Source organism: Cupressus sempervirens, chromosome 10, assembly GCF_028749045.1.
Source record: "Cupressus sempervirens isolate cs-2001-9-10 chromosome 10, ASM2874904v1, whole genome shotgun sequence".
Lineage (NCBI taxonomy): Eukaryota > Viridiplantae > Streptophyta > Pinopsida > Cupressales > Cupressaceae > Cupressus > Cupressus sempervirens.
Window position 1 is genome coordinate 82698310 of NC_143127.1, and position 17621 is coordinate 82715930.

Consider the following 17621-nt stretch of genomic DNA (forward strand, 5'->3'; position numbering starts at 1 on the left):
TTTATTGCCAAGTGGCATTCAGAACAATTGTATATTATTTAAATGGACTTTGGATTGTTAATTATTCTTTCATGTGGATGTGGTATTTATTAGACTTAGTATTAATTAATTACAAATGTGATTCAACGTCTTGGGATCCTTAAGGAATGTAATCTATTATGTTTGTTTATGTATGATTGTATGTTATTGCTTCCACTACTTTGTGATTGATGTGTATATTCTTTCTTTAAAAAAAAAATTGTTTGGCAAACTTAGTTGAAACTTTAGGCTAATTCTTTTGGATCCCTTGGCGGGGCATTACAAGAACAACTTCATTCTCTGGATAGGTTTTGTTTCCTTCTTACTTAACATAACTTTTCTAAACATAAGGTGCAACTTCCCTTCAACAAGTTCATTCTTTTATGCTTGTTCCTCATGTGCCACTAGGTGCAGGCTTCCTTTTCTACTGCCAAACATTCAAAACACCTATTACCAACACTCCCACATTTGAAATATGTACCTTTAAATTCTCCATGTACCTTCTAATCAAGTTTTTCATCAATCACAAGTTTATGTTTGCCTTTATCATCAACTAGTTTATTCCTAAGCATGGTGGTAACTTTTCTTCTCTTCAACTTATCTTCTTCCTTTAGGGCGTACTAATAAGCATCATCAATTGTGGTAATGTTCAACATAATTAATCTTTAAGGTTAAGTCTCAGACCATTAACATACCTAGCCACCTTTTCCTTGGATGACTCTCACTGCTTGGATCTAATTGTCATCTTGTAGACCCCCTAATTGTAAAATCCTTCTGCCCACATTAGATTCTATTATCTCTTAAACAATCTCATTTCATAATCCTCTAGTATGAACTTAACCATAAGGCTAGAAACTATAATTCTCCATGTAGTGATCTTAGATTCACCATTATCTTCCCTATCTATCTACAATTCTTTCCATTATAAGGAAGCATGGCCATTTAACTTAGTCTGTGCTAACCTAACTCTTTGTGGATGTTTAGCATGTTCAAGCTCAAAGTAATATGCTAGTTCATTGATCCAATGCATCAATTCCTAGAAAAGAATGTGGCATCAATTCTATGAATCCTACCCATTTATGACATAGCTCTCAAGAATCTTTCCCCCTCGACAAGGATATCAACTTCACGTCTCAAAATCTTCAACAACTTCCTCAAATTAATCTTCATTCTCAGAGTTCCTCCTAATTTTAACTAAAACATTCTGGATCTCTATCCTTATCTCATTTATGATTTATGCATAATTTTATCTAGTTTTCTAGGACTCACTTTTCTAGGCAACATGTTTATGAAGATGCCAATCTACAATTCCTCAAGTTCAATGATCTAATTACAAGTGTTGATTTCCCTAATCTAATTTGACAATCTACCAGAACCAATAATCTACCTCAAGCAACTAGGCTTTTTTGATAACTAGGAAACTATCAACTTTACCAACCGACTAATCCTCATTGTCCAATGCTCACAATTAAAGGCAAGGCCCGCTCTTCTGCCACCCCACAACCAAGTTCACAAGTGTGATCCCCAATCTTCTAGCAACCAATCCTTCTCTTGCCACCTTACACTAATCTCCAATTGATGTGGGTCAAGTCTTTGACTTTTGTCACTCCTCAATAATGAGACATACAAATCAAAGACACCAAATTCCAAGTGCTTGTTCTACTTTGATACCACTTAATGTAGCTAACAAGAGATAATCCCAAGGATATGTCTGACCTTGTACCGAAATTAAACCACAACAAAAATGCCCAAAAAAAACCTCACAAGAAAGAACACAAAATGGAAGAAGAATGCAACAAGATAGATACATTAATAAACAAGAACTACCACCCTAAATATATACAAGATTGCCATGCACAAGTTGGCTTATCATATTATTAATTTCCAAGACAAAGGAAATATAGAGCAATATGTCAATTTGCATCACATGCCATGAATCTTCATCGCAAGCTGCAACCACCTAACCATTAGAATAGGAAAGACATTATAAGACTAGAACAATCTTAAGATAACTTCATAAGGAAACATCAAAACAAGATGTGAAAACAAGCCAACCGGATCAATTACAAGATAAGACAACAAGAAAACTATCCAAATGAACAATAAACAAGTAGACCAATAGAAAATATTTTTGAGTAATGCAAGTTTGCCAACATCCCAAGTATGCACCTGCTTCAGTGATAGGCTTGGATAATGACTTTTAGGGCTGGAAGCTTTACTTCCCTCCCTTTCACATCATGTGTACTATTTTCTTAGTTATGTCTACTCTAATTGATCAAAGTTAAAACAAGTTATATAATATTGTTGTGCACTTGATTCTTTAAACTTTAAAAAAAACATATTTTCAATTATATAGATACAATTTTGTATCACACATGAACAAACACCCAATTTTCAAGATGCAAGCAATTCAAAATAATAATAATAATAAATATTCAACAAAAAATACACATCTTCTAGGTCCCACTCTTAATTATCGTTCTACTAAAGGATTTTCCAAAATATTAAATCTAACTATATATTTTTGATATGCACGACAAACACTATGTTATATTTTTCTAAAAAATAGAAACAACTTTTCATGCACACAACGTTTAATCCTCTTAATCTTATCTACTAGATTCACAGTACTACAATTCTTGTTCTTTAGACATCTTGTAATTTTGAGTGTATGACTCAAATTTCACTTCCAAGATCAAATTTACTGATTTCAAAAAAAAAAGCGGCCACTTATACTTGTTTTTGCACACCATCTTGATGAATTTACCAATATTTATGATGCGATTAAGCCATAACACATTTGCATAATAATATTGTCACTTTTATTTATTCCCTAAAAAAACTCTTTTGCCCACTTTTTGGTCCCATCTTTATAAGATCAATATTTCTAGACCCGCCAACAAGCCTACCTAAAATGGAATCATAACAATTACTAATAATAAGACAACAACACAATATTACTTTTCAAAGAACACATGGACTCAATGGAATACATTTTATATAGACACGAAGTCAAAATTCTTAGTGAATTGAACTAAGTTAATCATCTTTTACTAAATACTAGCATAGTTCATGGTTTAAAGAAGAGCCAATGAATTGTGGCTAAACAATGAAAAAAGTGGTAATAATTTACTACAAAAATAATTCATTATTTTTTATTTTTTAAAGACACATCACTTGGTATGAAGAATAATATTATGAATGCTTAATAAATTATAGAATGAAAAGGATGTGTATTTAGGATTACAATTGCAAGAATAACAAAAAATCGATTTAAGTGAAAAGAATAATTTTATTAGAATGTTAGGATTGAGATACATATATTCATACATTACCATATCTATGTCATTTTTCAAGTTACAGATGATATGTATTCACTCATGACAAAACTTTAATTCATATTTATTTTACTTTTGTTTACATCATTTTCTTTACATTCATAAATTAAGACCATCATTACCACGCCTTCATAATGCTATTATATATTCCCTCTCCACTTAAGAAACATATTTTTTAAAATAAAAAGAAAGATTATTATATTACTTCTTTTTATCCTTATAATTGGCATGTTCCTATGAACACAACAATATACACTACTTAAACAGTGAACAATCTAATAATAACTATATGTTAAAGTGATGATCAGTGATTGATTTTTATATTTCATAATTTCTAATAATTGAACTTCTCACCGCCATACCACCTCATCTTGTACCAGTAGATCAGGGATCATATCCACTAGGTGCACGGCCATTAATGTCATAGAGCTAGAAAACTTTGGCACCCAATCAAACCAGTCCAACACTGAGAGCGACCCAGCCAGACAATGACCTTGAGAAGACAGGACCAATTTATTCGAGGGAAACGCTATGTACCTATTCCTTTTTACCTTCTGCCAAAGTGGCTTCCATATTCTCTATTAATGGCACAAGGAAATGTAACGAAAAACATTGACTCCCAATTAGCTCAATAACAGCATTTGAACAAATATGTTTTGGCCTTGGCTGCTTTTGATCTATCTTACTTAATGTGCATTCAATTAACACCAACAATGCATAATTTCATCGTTGGGTATGATAAAGCTGTCTGCAGCGGCTCTGCAGGAACATGATAATAGTTGCCACCTAACTGTAGCAGATTCTATATATGTACGCAAAAATTGGAAAAATAAAATAAAAAAGGCTTTGAAACTTCAAAGCTGACGAATGTGAAAACAACATTGCTCTTTTTAAGGTCACATCGACCTGAATTGGATTCGTGACCATGGGGCTTCCACGTCTTGTGTAATAAGGAGGTTCATCTTTTGTGGCCCTCATAACAAAGGACGGCTTCCTTCCACTAACACTGCAGTTCGCTCACCTACTAAAACCAGTTCATCGATATGGCAGTTTACTAGTACATTACTTTATTTATGGCCAACATGTTGTGGAAGAAAACATTTCCACGCCCATGCTCAAGTAGTCTATAAAATGACCTCTTCTAGATGAGCATCAATAGTCATGCTTTAGATCACCTGTCAACTTCTTTTTGGGAGGTGTAGATACCATGAGCAAGAATAACTTGGAAGAATCGTCAATGGGCTTGTTTTCCAATTATCAATTGGGGAGATTCAAGTTATCTCACAGGTCAAGAACATTTGAGAGAAATCATATGTTTTCAGCTAATTGTAGTTCGTTAGTATAATGAAAAGTGGGTTTACTTTCTATAAGATTGAAGCAATTATTTTTCTCGATTTGATTTGGTGTTTATTTAGTATTCCCATATCCATCATCGAAATGAGTGAGAATGATTGAAAAACTTGAAGAAAACTTGAAGTCCTCAGGTGACTGATTAGTGAGGATAGTATATCAAACAAAGGGTTGAATGCTTCTTATACTGGCATTCGGATTCCTATAAACAAAATGTGTTTTGGTTTAGAGTTTAAATCAAGTTGCGCTAAGAACTAGCATAGCTAATTACGCTGTGGGCAGATTTAAAACAATGTGTTCCATGTCCTTTTACTTTAGTTTGCCAGCTTAGGTGATGTGTAGTTCATCTAGATGTATAAGTTTGGCAATGTTGTTAGCTTTGGGAGCTGTTCATTCACAATACTGTTTTTCTTTTAAATCTTCTTATTTTTTATCTGATTTTAAATCTCATCAATATTCATGGTGGGAGTAATGTTGAGCGCTTTTAAAACTGTGTTTTTCTGTTTCAGGATTGTATTGGCTCCCATGACCAGATGTAGAGCATTGGATCACCTTCCGCAGTCCGCTCACATTGAATTCTACTCCCAGAGAGCAACAAAGGGAGGCTTCCTCATCACTGAGGGAGTTGGTGTAGCAGATAATTCCTTTGGGTATGTTATAGTAAATGATTTACTTCAGAATTAGGGCAGGATCGTAGTGATGTTGGTGGTAATATTTATTTTGATCCTCCGTGATGTTCAATTAAAGTGGCGACAACTTTCTATAGAAGGACTTTTGGAGTAGATCATTTGGATTTATTTTTATATCAATCTATACGATGACATTACATTACTAGAATGAGATAGCTGGATAAAAGTATTGGATGATAAATTATTAATAAAGAAGATAAATTTAGATGATTTAGACCTGAAATTGCTTGTCTTAAAGAAAGACCAAGCCATAGAATCAAGAAAAGACTAGATCTTATCTTTGACATTGTGTATTCTCTTTGTCAAAGCTGGTGGCAAGAAAGTCTGCCCCATCAATCTAATAATACTCTGTTTTTCATATGGAAGAAAACTCTAATTTGTGTATTGGATTCAACAGTTAATGTGTTGTACAAAATTCCAGTATTTCTACCAGTAACATACTAGAGTTGTGATGTTTAGCAGATTCCCACACTGTCCTGGGATATTTAAAGAAGAGCAGGTGGAAGCCTGGAAAGATGTAGTGAAGGCTGTTCATGACAAGGGTGGCATAATTTTCTGTCAGCTCTGGCACGTTGGTAGAGCTTCTCATACCTGTAAGAAATATCTCTTACTTGCACATTGTAATATTCTTTGTTCAATAGCAAGTCCTACAATTTATCCTTCATTAATTTCTGGCAAGTTCCTCAGCCACATTAAAATCAATATTTATTATTATTGTTTGTTAAAATTAATAATTATTATGTATTAAATTTGAATAAAATTCGAATTTAAAACCCCTTACAAAAGAATTTCATAATAAATTACCATTATGTTATAGGTTCTTGTTTCATCAGCTCCAGTCTTTTGATCTCTCAAGCCTTATATAAACTACGCGTAAGAATGCATTTAAAGAGTTTAGCGCACAAAATGTCAGACTTTTAACATGACAATCACTGCACACCTAATTCTTGACTTGTTTCTCTCGCACATTTAAAATCAAAATACAAAATCAGCTTTTTGACAATAAACTCTGAGCCTAATTATTAGCAGTCTGTATCATTAACCACTAGTTGTTGTTGACACCTTAACAGAGCGTATTTTATTAATGCAGGCTACCAACCCAATGAGATGGCACCTGTTTCTTCTACAGGAAGGAAGATTTCAGATCAGTGGACCATTCTAATGCCAGATGCATCAAAGGCCACATTTTCCAAGCCCACCGTCTTAAATGTCAAAGAGATTGAACTAATAATTGAGCAATTCAGGAGAGCTGCCAGAAATGCAATTGATGCAGGCAATTCTCTAACATGCATATTTATTAACATTATCAGATTTTTACATCCAGTTAACATGAAATTTTTATTAGTAAATTTGATTTTAACATCAACATTTCGAATAACATTCTGTGATCCATCATCTGAATGAGCAAATGCAAGAATGAAATTAAAAAGTGTGATCCAACTTGTTGATGCTAAAAATACACACTCAGCATATTTAGTTACATCACCCATTCAAATTGATTCTCATTAGTAAATTATCAGCACCAAATTTATCATTTTACATAGTACTTACCTGTAATGAAAAATGTCATTATTGCTAGAATATATTCATATTTATTTCGTCAGATATCCTTTTACCATCGCAATCTGCCACATGCAAAACCTAGGTACTAAGAATTAGAAGAATACAGCTGTTTTTAATCATGACAGTTTGCAGGCATCCTTTGATCAGAAATATGTTCTAAGATAACTAGCTCCAGGGTGAGCCACGATAGTCTTGTACAGCCAAGTACTGTTTCAATCGCTGCAAACCATGCTTCCCTCCAAATTTAATAATAGATTCAATTTTGAAAAGACGGCACATTTACTAGAATTATATTGATTTCCAATTTATTTGACTTCAATGGACCCCATGTCCTCAAATTTCTTAGCACTATTTAACTAAACAAACAAATGTACTCCTACTCGGAACATATGATTGCACATATGAAACAGAAAAAAAAAGTGGAATGCTAGGGTACAAGGATTATGGAAATTAACCTAAATCGAAGAAAGATCATTTAGAAGTTACAGAAATCGGACATTATCAAATTGGCAAAATAGCAAATGATCTTCTGGATTTGAGTTTGCAGGATTCGACGGGGTAGAAATCCACGGAGCTCACGGATACCTGGTTGATCAATTCCTCAAAGACTCCATTAACGATCGCACAGACGAATACGGTGGTTCAATCCAAAACAGATGCAGATTTCTTTTGCGCGTAATAGCTGCCATTACGGAGGAAATCGGAGGCGACAGGGTAGGCGTTCGAATCTCCCCGCTGATAAACCACCTGGACGCAACAGACTCAGATCCCCTGTCACTCGCCCTGTACATAATCCAGCAGCTCAATAATCTCCCTGCTCCAGGCTTGTGTTATTTGCATCTTACATGCCCGCGTTTTACATCAGGCGGGGATGTGGAAGACAAGAAAGAGTATGCATATTACCATTCCTCAGTTCGGAAGGCCTTCATGGGAACCCTAATTAGCAGTGGTGGATACAGCAGGGATTCAGGAATGGCCGCTATTGTTAATGACGAGGCAGACCTTGTTTCATATGGACGCCTGTTTCTTTCAAACCCCGATTTGCCTCTGAGATTTGCGACAGCGGCTGCTCTGAATGGCTATGAGAGGTCTACATTTTATACCCACCACCCTGTTGTGGGGTATACTGATTACCCTTTTCTCATCCAACCGCATTGAAAGGTTCACCTTCTCTTTTTGCCCAATTTTATATGACCTAGATAGTTAGGGTTTAGCTTGGGAAGTTATGCTAATGGCCTGCTAAAGAGCATATGAGCTTAGTGGCGAGAAGTCTGTTTCCTACAGTGGAAATACTATATGAATAGTAGTGCATTATATATTAACACTTGCACTCGAAGGAGTAAGGGGTATCATAGTGGCAAAAGGTGGAAGTCTATATAAGATGGTTGTCTATGTATATTTTTTCCACAAATTTAAGATGACATAAAATAAATATAATTAGTGACAAAATTAAATATTGTTATTTGACACAATTAATTATTAAATTGAGGATACTTAGATTCATGTAAAAAATGTAGAAGAGGAAAACAAAAAATCTAAGATAGAAATTACAATGTCCATTAGTTACTTTATAATTAATCTTAAGTCTAAAGAATCTTATTTAGAGTGGCTTCTTATTTAGATGAGGGTACTCATCTATTGTCGCAATGAAGAAACCTTTAGCTATTATCATGGAATTGTTTTTATTGCCTAGTCAAACTTTGCATGTTCACGAGATTGTTTTCAATAGTTAAAAAAAAAAAAAAAATCAGAATACAATTGTTTTCCTTTATTTTTTATCAATTAATAATTCAGATGAATGGTGGTCCTTGCATAGACATTTCATAAAGTTTATACCTTTCAGTTTAGCATTTTTTTTAGTTTCATCAATGAAGTTTTCTAGGAAGTTTTTGCTTGGCTTTGTGAAAGGCTAGCAGGATGTTTTGATTTGTTGTTAAAGATCACCAAGTGTCGTCAGGTTACAATTAACATATTTAAAATTCAAGATGTGTAGACAAAGCATGCTACCAATACTTTCTCCACAAAATAATTATTTAATATTTAGTTTCATTCAACATTAACATAATAGATGCCCACAACGTAATACACATTAGATACAATAGAAGTATGGTAAACACTGGCATTAATAGCTAACATTGGCCCTATTAAACTACATCACATTACCGCAAGAGGTTTCTTTTCTCCATACCGATATCGTAACTTTATACATTAAGAAAAGGTGATATTGAAATGCATAAATGTAGCAAATTCAAAAATTGACAAAGTAAGCACACATACCTCTCCTTACTATAGTGAGAGTTGTTGCAATTGAGATTCTTCCTTTTTTCTAATAATTGTACATGAATTGTATTTCATTCTTGAATATTGACCAAAGGAGAATGGTGGCTCTATATGAGGTTGACTAGTGATTTAACTCTTGATACAACTGTAAAAGTCAAACCATGTCATTCCATTTTACAGATATGTTCTTTTCTAAAGTGTTAATGCTTGGGATTATGTATGGTGAGTGCCCATGACATGGTAATGGCATTTTTCTATGATTACCTAAGGTTATAAGTGTTATAGGTAGATTTTTTGGGTCATATTGATCCCAAAGTGTGCCATTGTAATTATCAAATCAGATAACCACATATACTAGTAGTTATGGGGATTTACAACTTGGTGTATACACAATATCTATCACTTCCCCTAGCGATCCATTTATAAGACCTGTTTAAATCCAAAGGTTTATTGTTAACATTATTCATTGGCCTTTACATATCAAAGAGTGCTTTTGGAAGATTATCAACATCACTATCAAGGGTTAGTTGTAGGTGTGTTTTTACTACAGTATTAAGTGCAACAAGAAGATTGAGTAATTTAAGCATTCTTTTGTTGTGTAGCCCAACTAAATCGTTTGTAGAGTAAAGGTGCATTATTGGTCAAATGGGCTTTGTTTTTGTTTGTACATTGCATTAGCAATTACCAATCTTGTTTAGTCAATTATATTGTGCATATTTCACAACATGCTACAAAAGTCAATTGAGTTTGAGTGTAACCTTGTTCGTGAAATATGGTTTTTAATGTGATAACCGTTGTGAATTGCTCCGAAAGGTATTTTGAATTTGAGCATGATGTATATATTGGTTTATCTAGGAAAGGGGGTAGTTGTGCTAAGTCACCAACAAGAATTATAGATGTACCTCCAAAGCATATTTTTTGTTGATGAGGGAAAACTTCACACAATCTATTATTTATTTTCAAAAGCAATTTTGGTCCTATGGAGCTAAATTCATCAATAAGGAGGTGTTTTACATGTCTCGTCTCTTCCTAAAATACTAATAGATATTTCCCACGTAGTGGGTACATTTCTCTTATTGAGGCATGTATGTTGAGTGCTATAATTCCTGTAGGAGCAACATTAAGGAGTGGATTCTTATTTTTAGATGCTAAAATCCAAAGTGCATGTCTAATGCAATACATCGAGTATGATTTCCCTCTGCTTGTTGTTCCTTGTATGATCATGTGGAGGGGTTGTTTGGAGGATATACCATTATGATGTTCTTTAATAGTGGAAAGTGCTAGTTCTTGTTTGAGAGATAAGGGATATAGTGGATCACGCTCTTGTAATATGGAGTAGTCATCTCTTTGGAATGTTTTGTTTGTACTTATGAAATTCTTTGTAGTATTGTGAAAATGTGGAGGCATAGAACATTCATCATATTTGTTGATATTATCAAAGTCACGTTGACCAAACATTTCAAGGGCATTCAAGTTCTCACCACCAACAAGCCCCATTTGTGATAGCAACTCCCGTTCATTCATTTAATTTTTATGTCTCACATCCACTTCACTTATATCATCTAAACCCTCTTTATGGTCAACCTCTATATCTACTAGGTGGTCCACATGCCAAACATGATAGTTATTTAATTGCATTTGTTTCTAATTTGCAATAATGTCATCTTTAGTGAGACCAATATTTGTAGAGATGCTACAATAAAGGGAAAACATTGATAATTGCCTTACGTTTTCTAGCTTCCCACTTGCACTCTTTGTGAGTAGCCTAAAATGAAAATGATGTAGCAGTTTCAATTATTGTCATTAGGTCTATCTCAACAAGTTGTTGTATGTAGGAGTATAGATGTCTCACTAGTAATGTATTATCAGCTAGATTTTTGTTGTTCTGAAATATAAATTTACCTCCAAAATTCAGCATTATAAAAGTGTGACTATAAACAATAAGTGGTAACTATTTAGGTTATTGCATGTCTCATGCATATTAGTATCATGATCTGTAATAATCTCATACATAAATTTGCAATATGCTGCTAGTGCATGGCCTTCACCTGCTTGTCGTTTGCATATGCACATTAGCATATCAATACAACTCTCTGATTTTCTTTCAGTATTTGATGCATATTTTTCTATATATTTAAGAACAATAATTTTTTATACAACTAGTTGGTAATCCATATTGGCTCTTCATATTGAAATCATATCTAGGTTGTGTATATCTAGCCTATCATCATTCCTTGCTGGAACATATGTTTTTTTCTAGACTCATCACGGGCCAAGGATGAACTAGCAGTTTCAGACCAATGGGCTTTGTAATAAAACTCTAAAATAGTACCTCATTTGCATAAACACGTTGCTTTAGTATATTTTGTGTGTCCTTGATCAATTTTTCATAGTTAGTAAGCATATCTCTAGAGAAGATCGAAGTTGTTTCCAATAAGCAAGGATCTTCTTGCAAAGATCGATGTCACGTGTTGTTTCCACTACATGGAGTATGGGGATTCCATGCATTCACATAGTTTTCAAAGAATGACCTTGCTTGTTCTACTTCCTTATATTTTTTCTAGTTGAGTTTGTCCATGTCAGGTGAAACACGAATCCAAATGAATCCAGGTATATGTCCTAATCCCTCATGTCTCCATTCATAACTATACCAGTAATCTACCACACCAAAGATTTTTATATTACTTTACAGAATATTGTGAACCTTTGATGTAAGAATAGGGAATTGGTATGTAGGTTATTGATAATGTTGTTTGTGTGTTCTTTGTTGGTTCAAAGGATAGATGGAAGGCCATTTGGAAACAATCATTCTAATTCAGGTCATTTAGTATCTGCAACACTAGAAATATGAAGAAAAAAGTAGGGGTTCCTATCTAGTTGATCATATTTGAAAGCTCATTGTGATGCTTACTCTAATACACATGAGTTTCCCTCTGCAAGGAAGATCCTAAATGCATCGATTTTGTAGCCAATTAAGTGTTGGGTGATTTTTGTATGTGCAAGTAAAGGCTTTAAATAGTGGTTGGGATGTAATCATCTAAATTTTTCTTGACAAACACAGAAAAGATTTCCTGACATCGATGTCTCATTATTAGATTCAATACAAAATAGTGGAACCTTGGGTGGCTCCCAAATCTACTATCATGGTATCTCATCAAGTTTAATGCATATGCATGTATCTTAACTTGTCAACAAAGAGGTTGCATTGGTAATGCAATACTGCTTGGGAAGATTGTGAGAAAATACATATCCAAAATTCTCTCATTATTATATTCATTTATTGGAGAAGGATCAAGATGCAACCAATGAACAAGGGTGTCATTTGCATTTCAAATTTGCATCGAAATGCTTTGATGATATCTATCTCACATTCTTCATTTGGTAAGTTAGCCATAAACGATAATATGTTAAGTCATTTTCATTTTGATCCTCACCACATGTATGTTCAAATTCAATTGAGAGCTCATGTTCATTGTCAACATCAATAGTATGAAGCATGCTTGAAATGTCTATGCTTGTATCTGGGATTTGTTGTGGAGATTCAACATCTATTAAAACATCCTTACAATATGGGTCATATTTTGATGCAAGAGCATCTATCAAAAAGGAAAAATAAAAGGATCCATGATAATGAAAGAATTTATCTTTTAAATATATTTTTAATGCATTTAATTCAATGTGTAAGGCTAACTAAAGCCATTTGTAATAGATTGTCAAAAGTTTTCGAATATGTAATAAATTTTTGTCATAAAAAGTTGACAATATGTAAAGTTGATGTAAAGAAGAAGGTCAAGAGTCATAGGAGGTAGAAAATAGGTTAAAGGAAGTGAAAAGGCATTAAAATATCATGTATTGGTCATTATTTTCAGAATTTAATGGTTGGAGAAGTTGGAAGAAGACGTGAAATAAAGAGAAGTTTATTTTTGTGAGTTTTATGATAAATTTTTGAGTTACTTTTCCAAAAAATCAACTGTTGTTTGTGTTGGCACGAGAATATATGAATAGATAGAGACCTAAAACTTATATTTTTGGAAAGGTATTTGAGTTATCTTTCTTTTTGTTTTAGTTTGGTCGAATTTCATTAAGTTTTGCAGAAGTTATGGCCATTTTTTGTGATTCCAAGTCTGAATTTTTCATAGTTTGTTGAATCGTTTAAAAATTTCCAAAAGTTTGCAATATTGATAAGTCATGAAGTTGTGATTATGTGATTTGTGAGTCCTTGTACTAATTACATCATATTTGATCTTGTATTGTAACATAGCCTAAACATGACTCATGCTTGTAACATAGAAATCATAGTAATTTCCATGGGTGTGGACTCTTCAAACTATTAAGACTTCCAAAAATATAATTTTGTGTGAGAGGTATTTTGCTATTTAATTAATGTCTTGTGGAAAATAAGTGTGTAACCACAATATTTGTATTGTCCACCACAAGCATGGGTTACTTGCACTATTGTATTTACTTGTGCTATGAGCATCTCTTAAACTTGAGTTTTTTTAATTCATTTGGTTGGTTTCTTGGGTCCATATTATTAGATGTTGTGAATTGATGTTTCCCTTTTTCGCGACCACATCTAATGCAAACTAGGACACAATTTAGGGTAACATTCATTGCACACTTTGCATGTTCGCATATTTGACAATGCATCTATCCTAATGCAGAATTGTTTAGAAGCCATTGTAAAATTTGTATTCCTTTGGGGTATGAGATGGCTTGAACAAATAATTTTTATCTCAATATTCATTTCTATATCTATGTCACAATTGTTTTTTTGTTTGTGTTGCATATGACAATGAATACTGATTTCTTCTTTGTGGTGAGTAGAATAATCACGATCTAATTTACAACGATGTTTTTTTTAGTTTCAATTGGTGATACTTTTTTTTGAAAATTTTGAGGAGAGGAGCTCATTATCTATAAATAATATTATGCACTTAATAGTCAATACGATATTAAAAATCCTATGTATTATAACAGAAGAATAATACCAATGTGAAACCAAAAAAGATAACCTATTAAAAATTGTAGTGTAAAGAGATGATGTTGCAAGGTAGTAGAAACATCATTTCTAGATTCAATAACCAAATTTTTAATTCACTACATATATATCGTAAAGAATTAAGTTATTGCTAAAGACCATCATTGGACTTAACTAAATGCAATCATAAACATTTAATTTCACCAAATCAATGTGAAACCCAAAAGTAATAACGTATTAAAACACTTAGTATAAAGAGAGGATGTTGAAAGGTAGTAGAAACATCATTTTTAGATTCAATCACCAATATTTTAATTCCCTAAATATATATACCATAAAGAATTAAGTTGTTGTTAAAGATCTTCTTTGGACTTAACTAAATGCAATCATAAACATTTAAATTTGTTAAATATATAGTATTTTAAAAATGTGAATACATATAATCAACATTGGAAGTACAATTATGTACTTGTATTAGCAGAGCAACAACAATATAGGTATATGTAAACTCTCTTGCTTTCCATATCATCAATTTTCTTGAGCAAAGAAGCAATTTCTTCATCAAGATTCAACATGTCAACTTTGGCGATTGTCAACTTAAAGCGACTTTGAGTGACACTTGAATCATATACAACTGAGATAGTGAAGAGAAATTATTTGAAACATCCTTATTGTATTTGTTGTAGGCACTATTCTATTGCATTCACTTTATCCTATTATGAATTGGTTTTCAACAATTAAAGATCACTATAATTTTGTCATTTAAATATATGCAAAATTTTATTTTTTATTTTTTATTTTTTATATATAATAGAAATTATTTCTCTCCACTTTGATTGTTTCATTTCATTTGGTGTTATAGGACCCCATTTCTTACAGGCTTCCTCATCTTACTTTTCTTTCCATGAGATTTTTGGGGGTAAAAATTAGTTTAGGTTTTTATTTGCTACTAACAATTATGTAGTACATTGTATATAGTTGAAGAATGCAAAGGTATATAAAATCTATTTGATTAAGACTAATATTTCAAAATATACAAATTTAAAAATAATTATTATAATCAATGCTAAATTATTTCTTAAAATTTTGGTCTAGAGTTAAATGGACAATAATATATTTACTATTTATTTTTGGTGAATTCAACATTTAAATTAAATATCAAATTTCAACCATGTCATAAATTTTTTTGGTAAATCCCTTTTAATCAAAATTTTAACTATTTTGTCCCATAATACCTAAATTAAAGTTAAAATTAAAATTCATAATGTTTATTTTTAATGATATAGAATTTATTTGAATTAAATCTAAAATTTGTACACTTATTTTTTACTTTAACCTATATATATCTAATTACTAAACTATAATATATATTTAAAATTATTATTAGGTTAGAATGCTATTAAAAAAAGTATTCAATTTATTATTTAAATTCTAATTTGAAATTACTTTAAAAGCTATGAACTTCAAAATTATTGTCCTTAAATAGTACAAAAGAACTTTAGATAAAGTGTAACAAACATTCTACAAAGATTAAAAGAAACATTCCAAGACAACTTTAAAAGGAAAATAGAACCAGAGAAGAAAAAACTTGAGAAAGCACAAATTAAAAAGTGTAACAAACATTCTACAAAGATTAAAAGAAACATTCCAAGACAACTTTAAAAGGAAAATAGAACCAGAGAAGAAAAAACTTGAGAAAGCACAAATTAAAAATTAAAGAGAGACGACTACCTTGATAACATGGATGCAGGCTTTTGAATAATTAAAAGAAGACGGAAATCATTAGCTATGATAAATGTGCCACTAGGTATTGCATTTTCTTTTCTTGTATAATGTTTGCAATTTTGTTTTTTTTTACTGGATTCGTGCAATGAGACAAGCAGAAAAATTAATAGTTTATAAAACCATTTATCTTTTCAATAAAATCAATTCAAATCGCTTTTAATTTTTTATTTAAAAAAACTTATTCTGAAACCATTTATCTCTTTTATAAAATTATTTTAATCCTCTTTTTATAAAAATAAAATAAAGTAATCTATTCATGCATTATTGGATTAACTTAATCCGTGATTATGGATTCATACAGCCAAATAGACAAAAAAAATTAATAGTTTTTCATTTTGAAAAACCATTTATTTCTTCAATAAAATTGACTTAATTAGTTTATGGCTTATTTGATCAAGTTAAAACAAAATACATCAAATGAAAACGACCAATTGAAGAACAATTTTCTCAGTCATTTTTTGTAAATACCAATGTTTGCTCAAATGAATCTTCTCTTTATTTGCACAGCTTCTCCAAAGCACATCCATTATTAAAATCTCTACTTTTTTACCTTCCAACCCCAACAATGCATTCATCTAGTCATTCGAAAACAACCCCCAAGGATCAAGCCTCTTCCTAAATGTCAAAAAAATTGGGCAAATGCACAGTTTTCTTAGCCAATCCATTGAACAAATGGCCACCTAATTTCCCCCAACATAAATTCCCACCATGTTTCTCAATCAACACTTGCCTAATCTCATGGTACATGTCCATGCTAAACTTCGGTTTCTGGAACATAAGCCTCTCAGTTCTTGTTATAAATGACCTTAAATGTCACTATGACTTTCAGACGATTGAGAAAAGCTTCAATTATTTTGATTGTGGGTATAACATCGATGTCAAAACCTTTGAGGGCATAGAGGGCATTGGTATTCAAATCTCCTCACCTTTTTTATATGCTTCTCGAGCTTGAGAAAGAGGAACTATAATTTTCCAAATCAAATGTCTGTTTGGATTTCACATGCTGATCCAATCCACAAATCGACTAGTTATCATCTATAATTTTGTAATTTATAGAAGCTTGAGGCAGTGGGAAGCATCTTCGATGATGCAAATGGTGAATAAACTCCATGAAAACATTTGTCTTAAAAAATCAATCTACAAATTTCATGGATGATTAAAAAATCTTTTGAAATACATAAAGATAGTGGAGATCTCAAATATCCAAATCAATGAATTATTAGTCTTGGTGTTGCAGATTTAGATGAGATTTTCATTTATTGTTCGATGCATAGTTTCCAAATACAACTACTAGTTTTTATGAACGGACAGGTTTTGTTTGAAGTTCTCACCTATAATAGCCTATCAACTAATTATATGTTGTTGGAGAAAAATAGATAGGTGTAGAGGATGTTTTCTTACATAAAATTAAGAGGTCATATATTTAAATTATGGTGTATTTTGTAGAAAAGAGGTGTGAAATGATATATTAAAAAGCAAATCATTATTAAATAGTAAATTATTAAAAAATAAGTGGGTTGTAAAATTAACATAATTATTTATGTCACAAGTGTAAAAATAAAACAATAGTTTAAATTAAAATGTTCATTACATAAACATAGTAAAATGCATATTAAG

The 17621-nt window shown here is 32.0% G+C and overlaps 1 protein-coding gene across 2 annotated transcripts; it reads left to right on the plus strand.

Annotated features, from left to right (window-relative positions):
- The first annotated feature begins 4424 nt into the window (after positions 1-4424).
- On the plus strand, positions 4425-8414 carry LOC149532682 (12-oxophytodienoate reductase 3-like). 2 transcript variants are annotated; one of them, XM_089805672.1, is made up of 5 exons: positions 4425-4643; positions 5216-5356; positions 5858-5988; positions 6486-6668; positions 7506-8414. In XM_089805672.1, the coding sequence occupies exons 1-5, from the start codon at positions 4564-4566 to the stop codon at positions 8114-8116; spliced, it is 1146 nt and encodes a 381-aa protein (XP_089661798.1). In that variant the 5' UTR covers positions 4425-4563; the 3' UTR covers positions 8117-8414. The 2 variants fall into 2 exon arrangements, with proteins under 2 accessions (XP_089661798.1, XP_089661799.1); XM_089805673.1 differs by having other exon boundaries at positions 4617-4707.
- The last annotated feature ends 9207 nt before the right edge of the window (positions 8415-17621 follow it).

Coding starts and splice junctions, on each gene's coding strand:
- LOC149532682 (XM_089805672.1), top strand. CDS start 4,564: ATGAGCAAGAATAACTTGGAAGAATCGTCAATGGGCTTGTTTTCCAAT. Junction 4,644..5,215: donor AGATTCAAGTTATCTCACAG/GTCAAGAACATT, acceptor TTTCTGTTTCAG/GATTGTATTGGCTCCCATGA. Junction 5,989..6,485: donor TGGTAGAGCTTCTCATACCT/GTAAGAAATATC, acceptor TTATTAATGCAG/GCTACCAACCCAATGAGATG.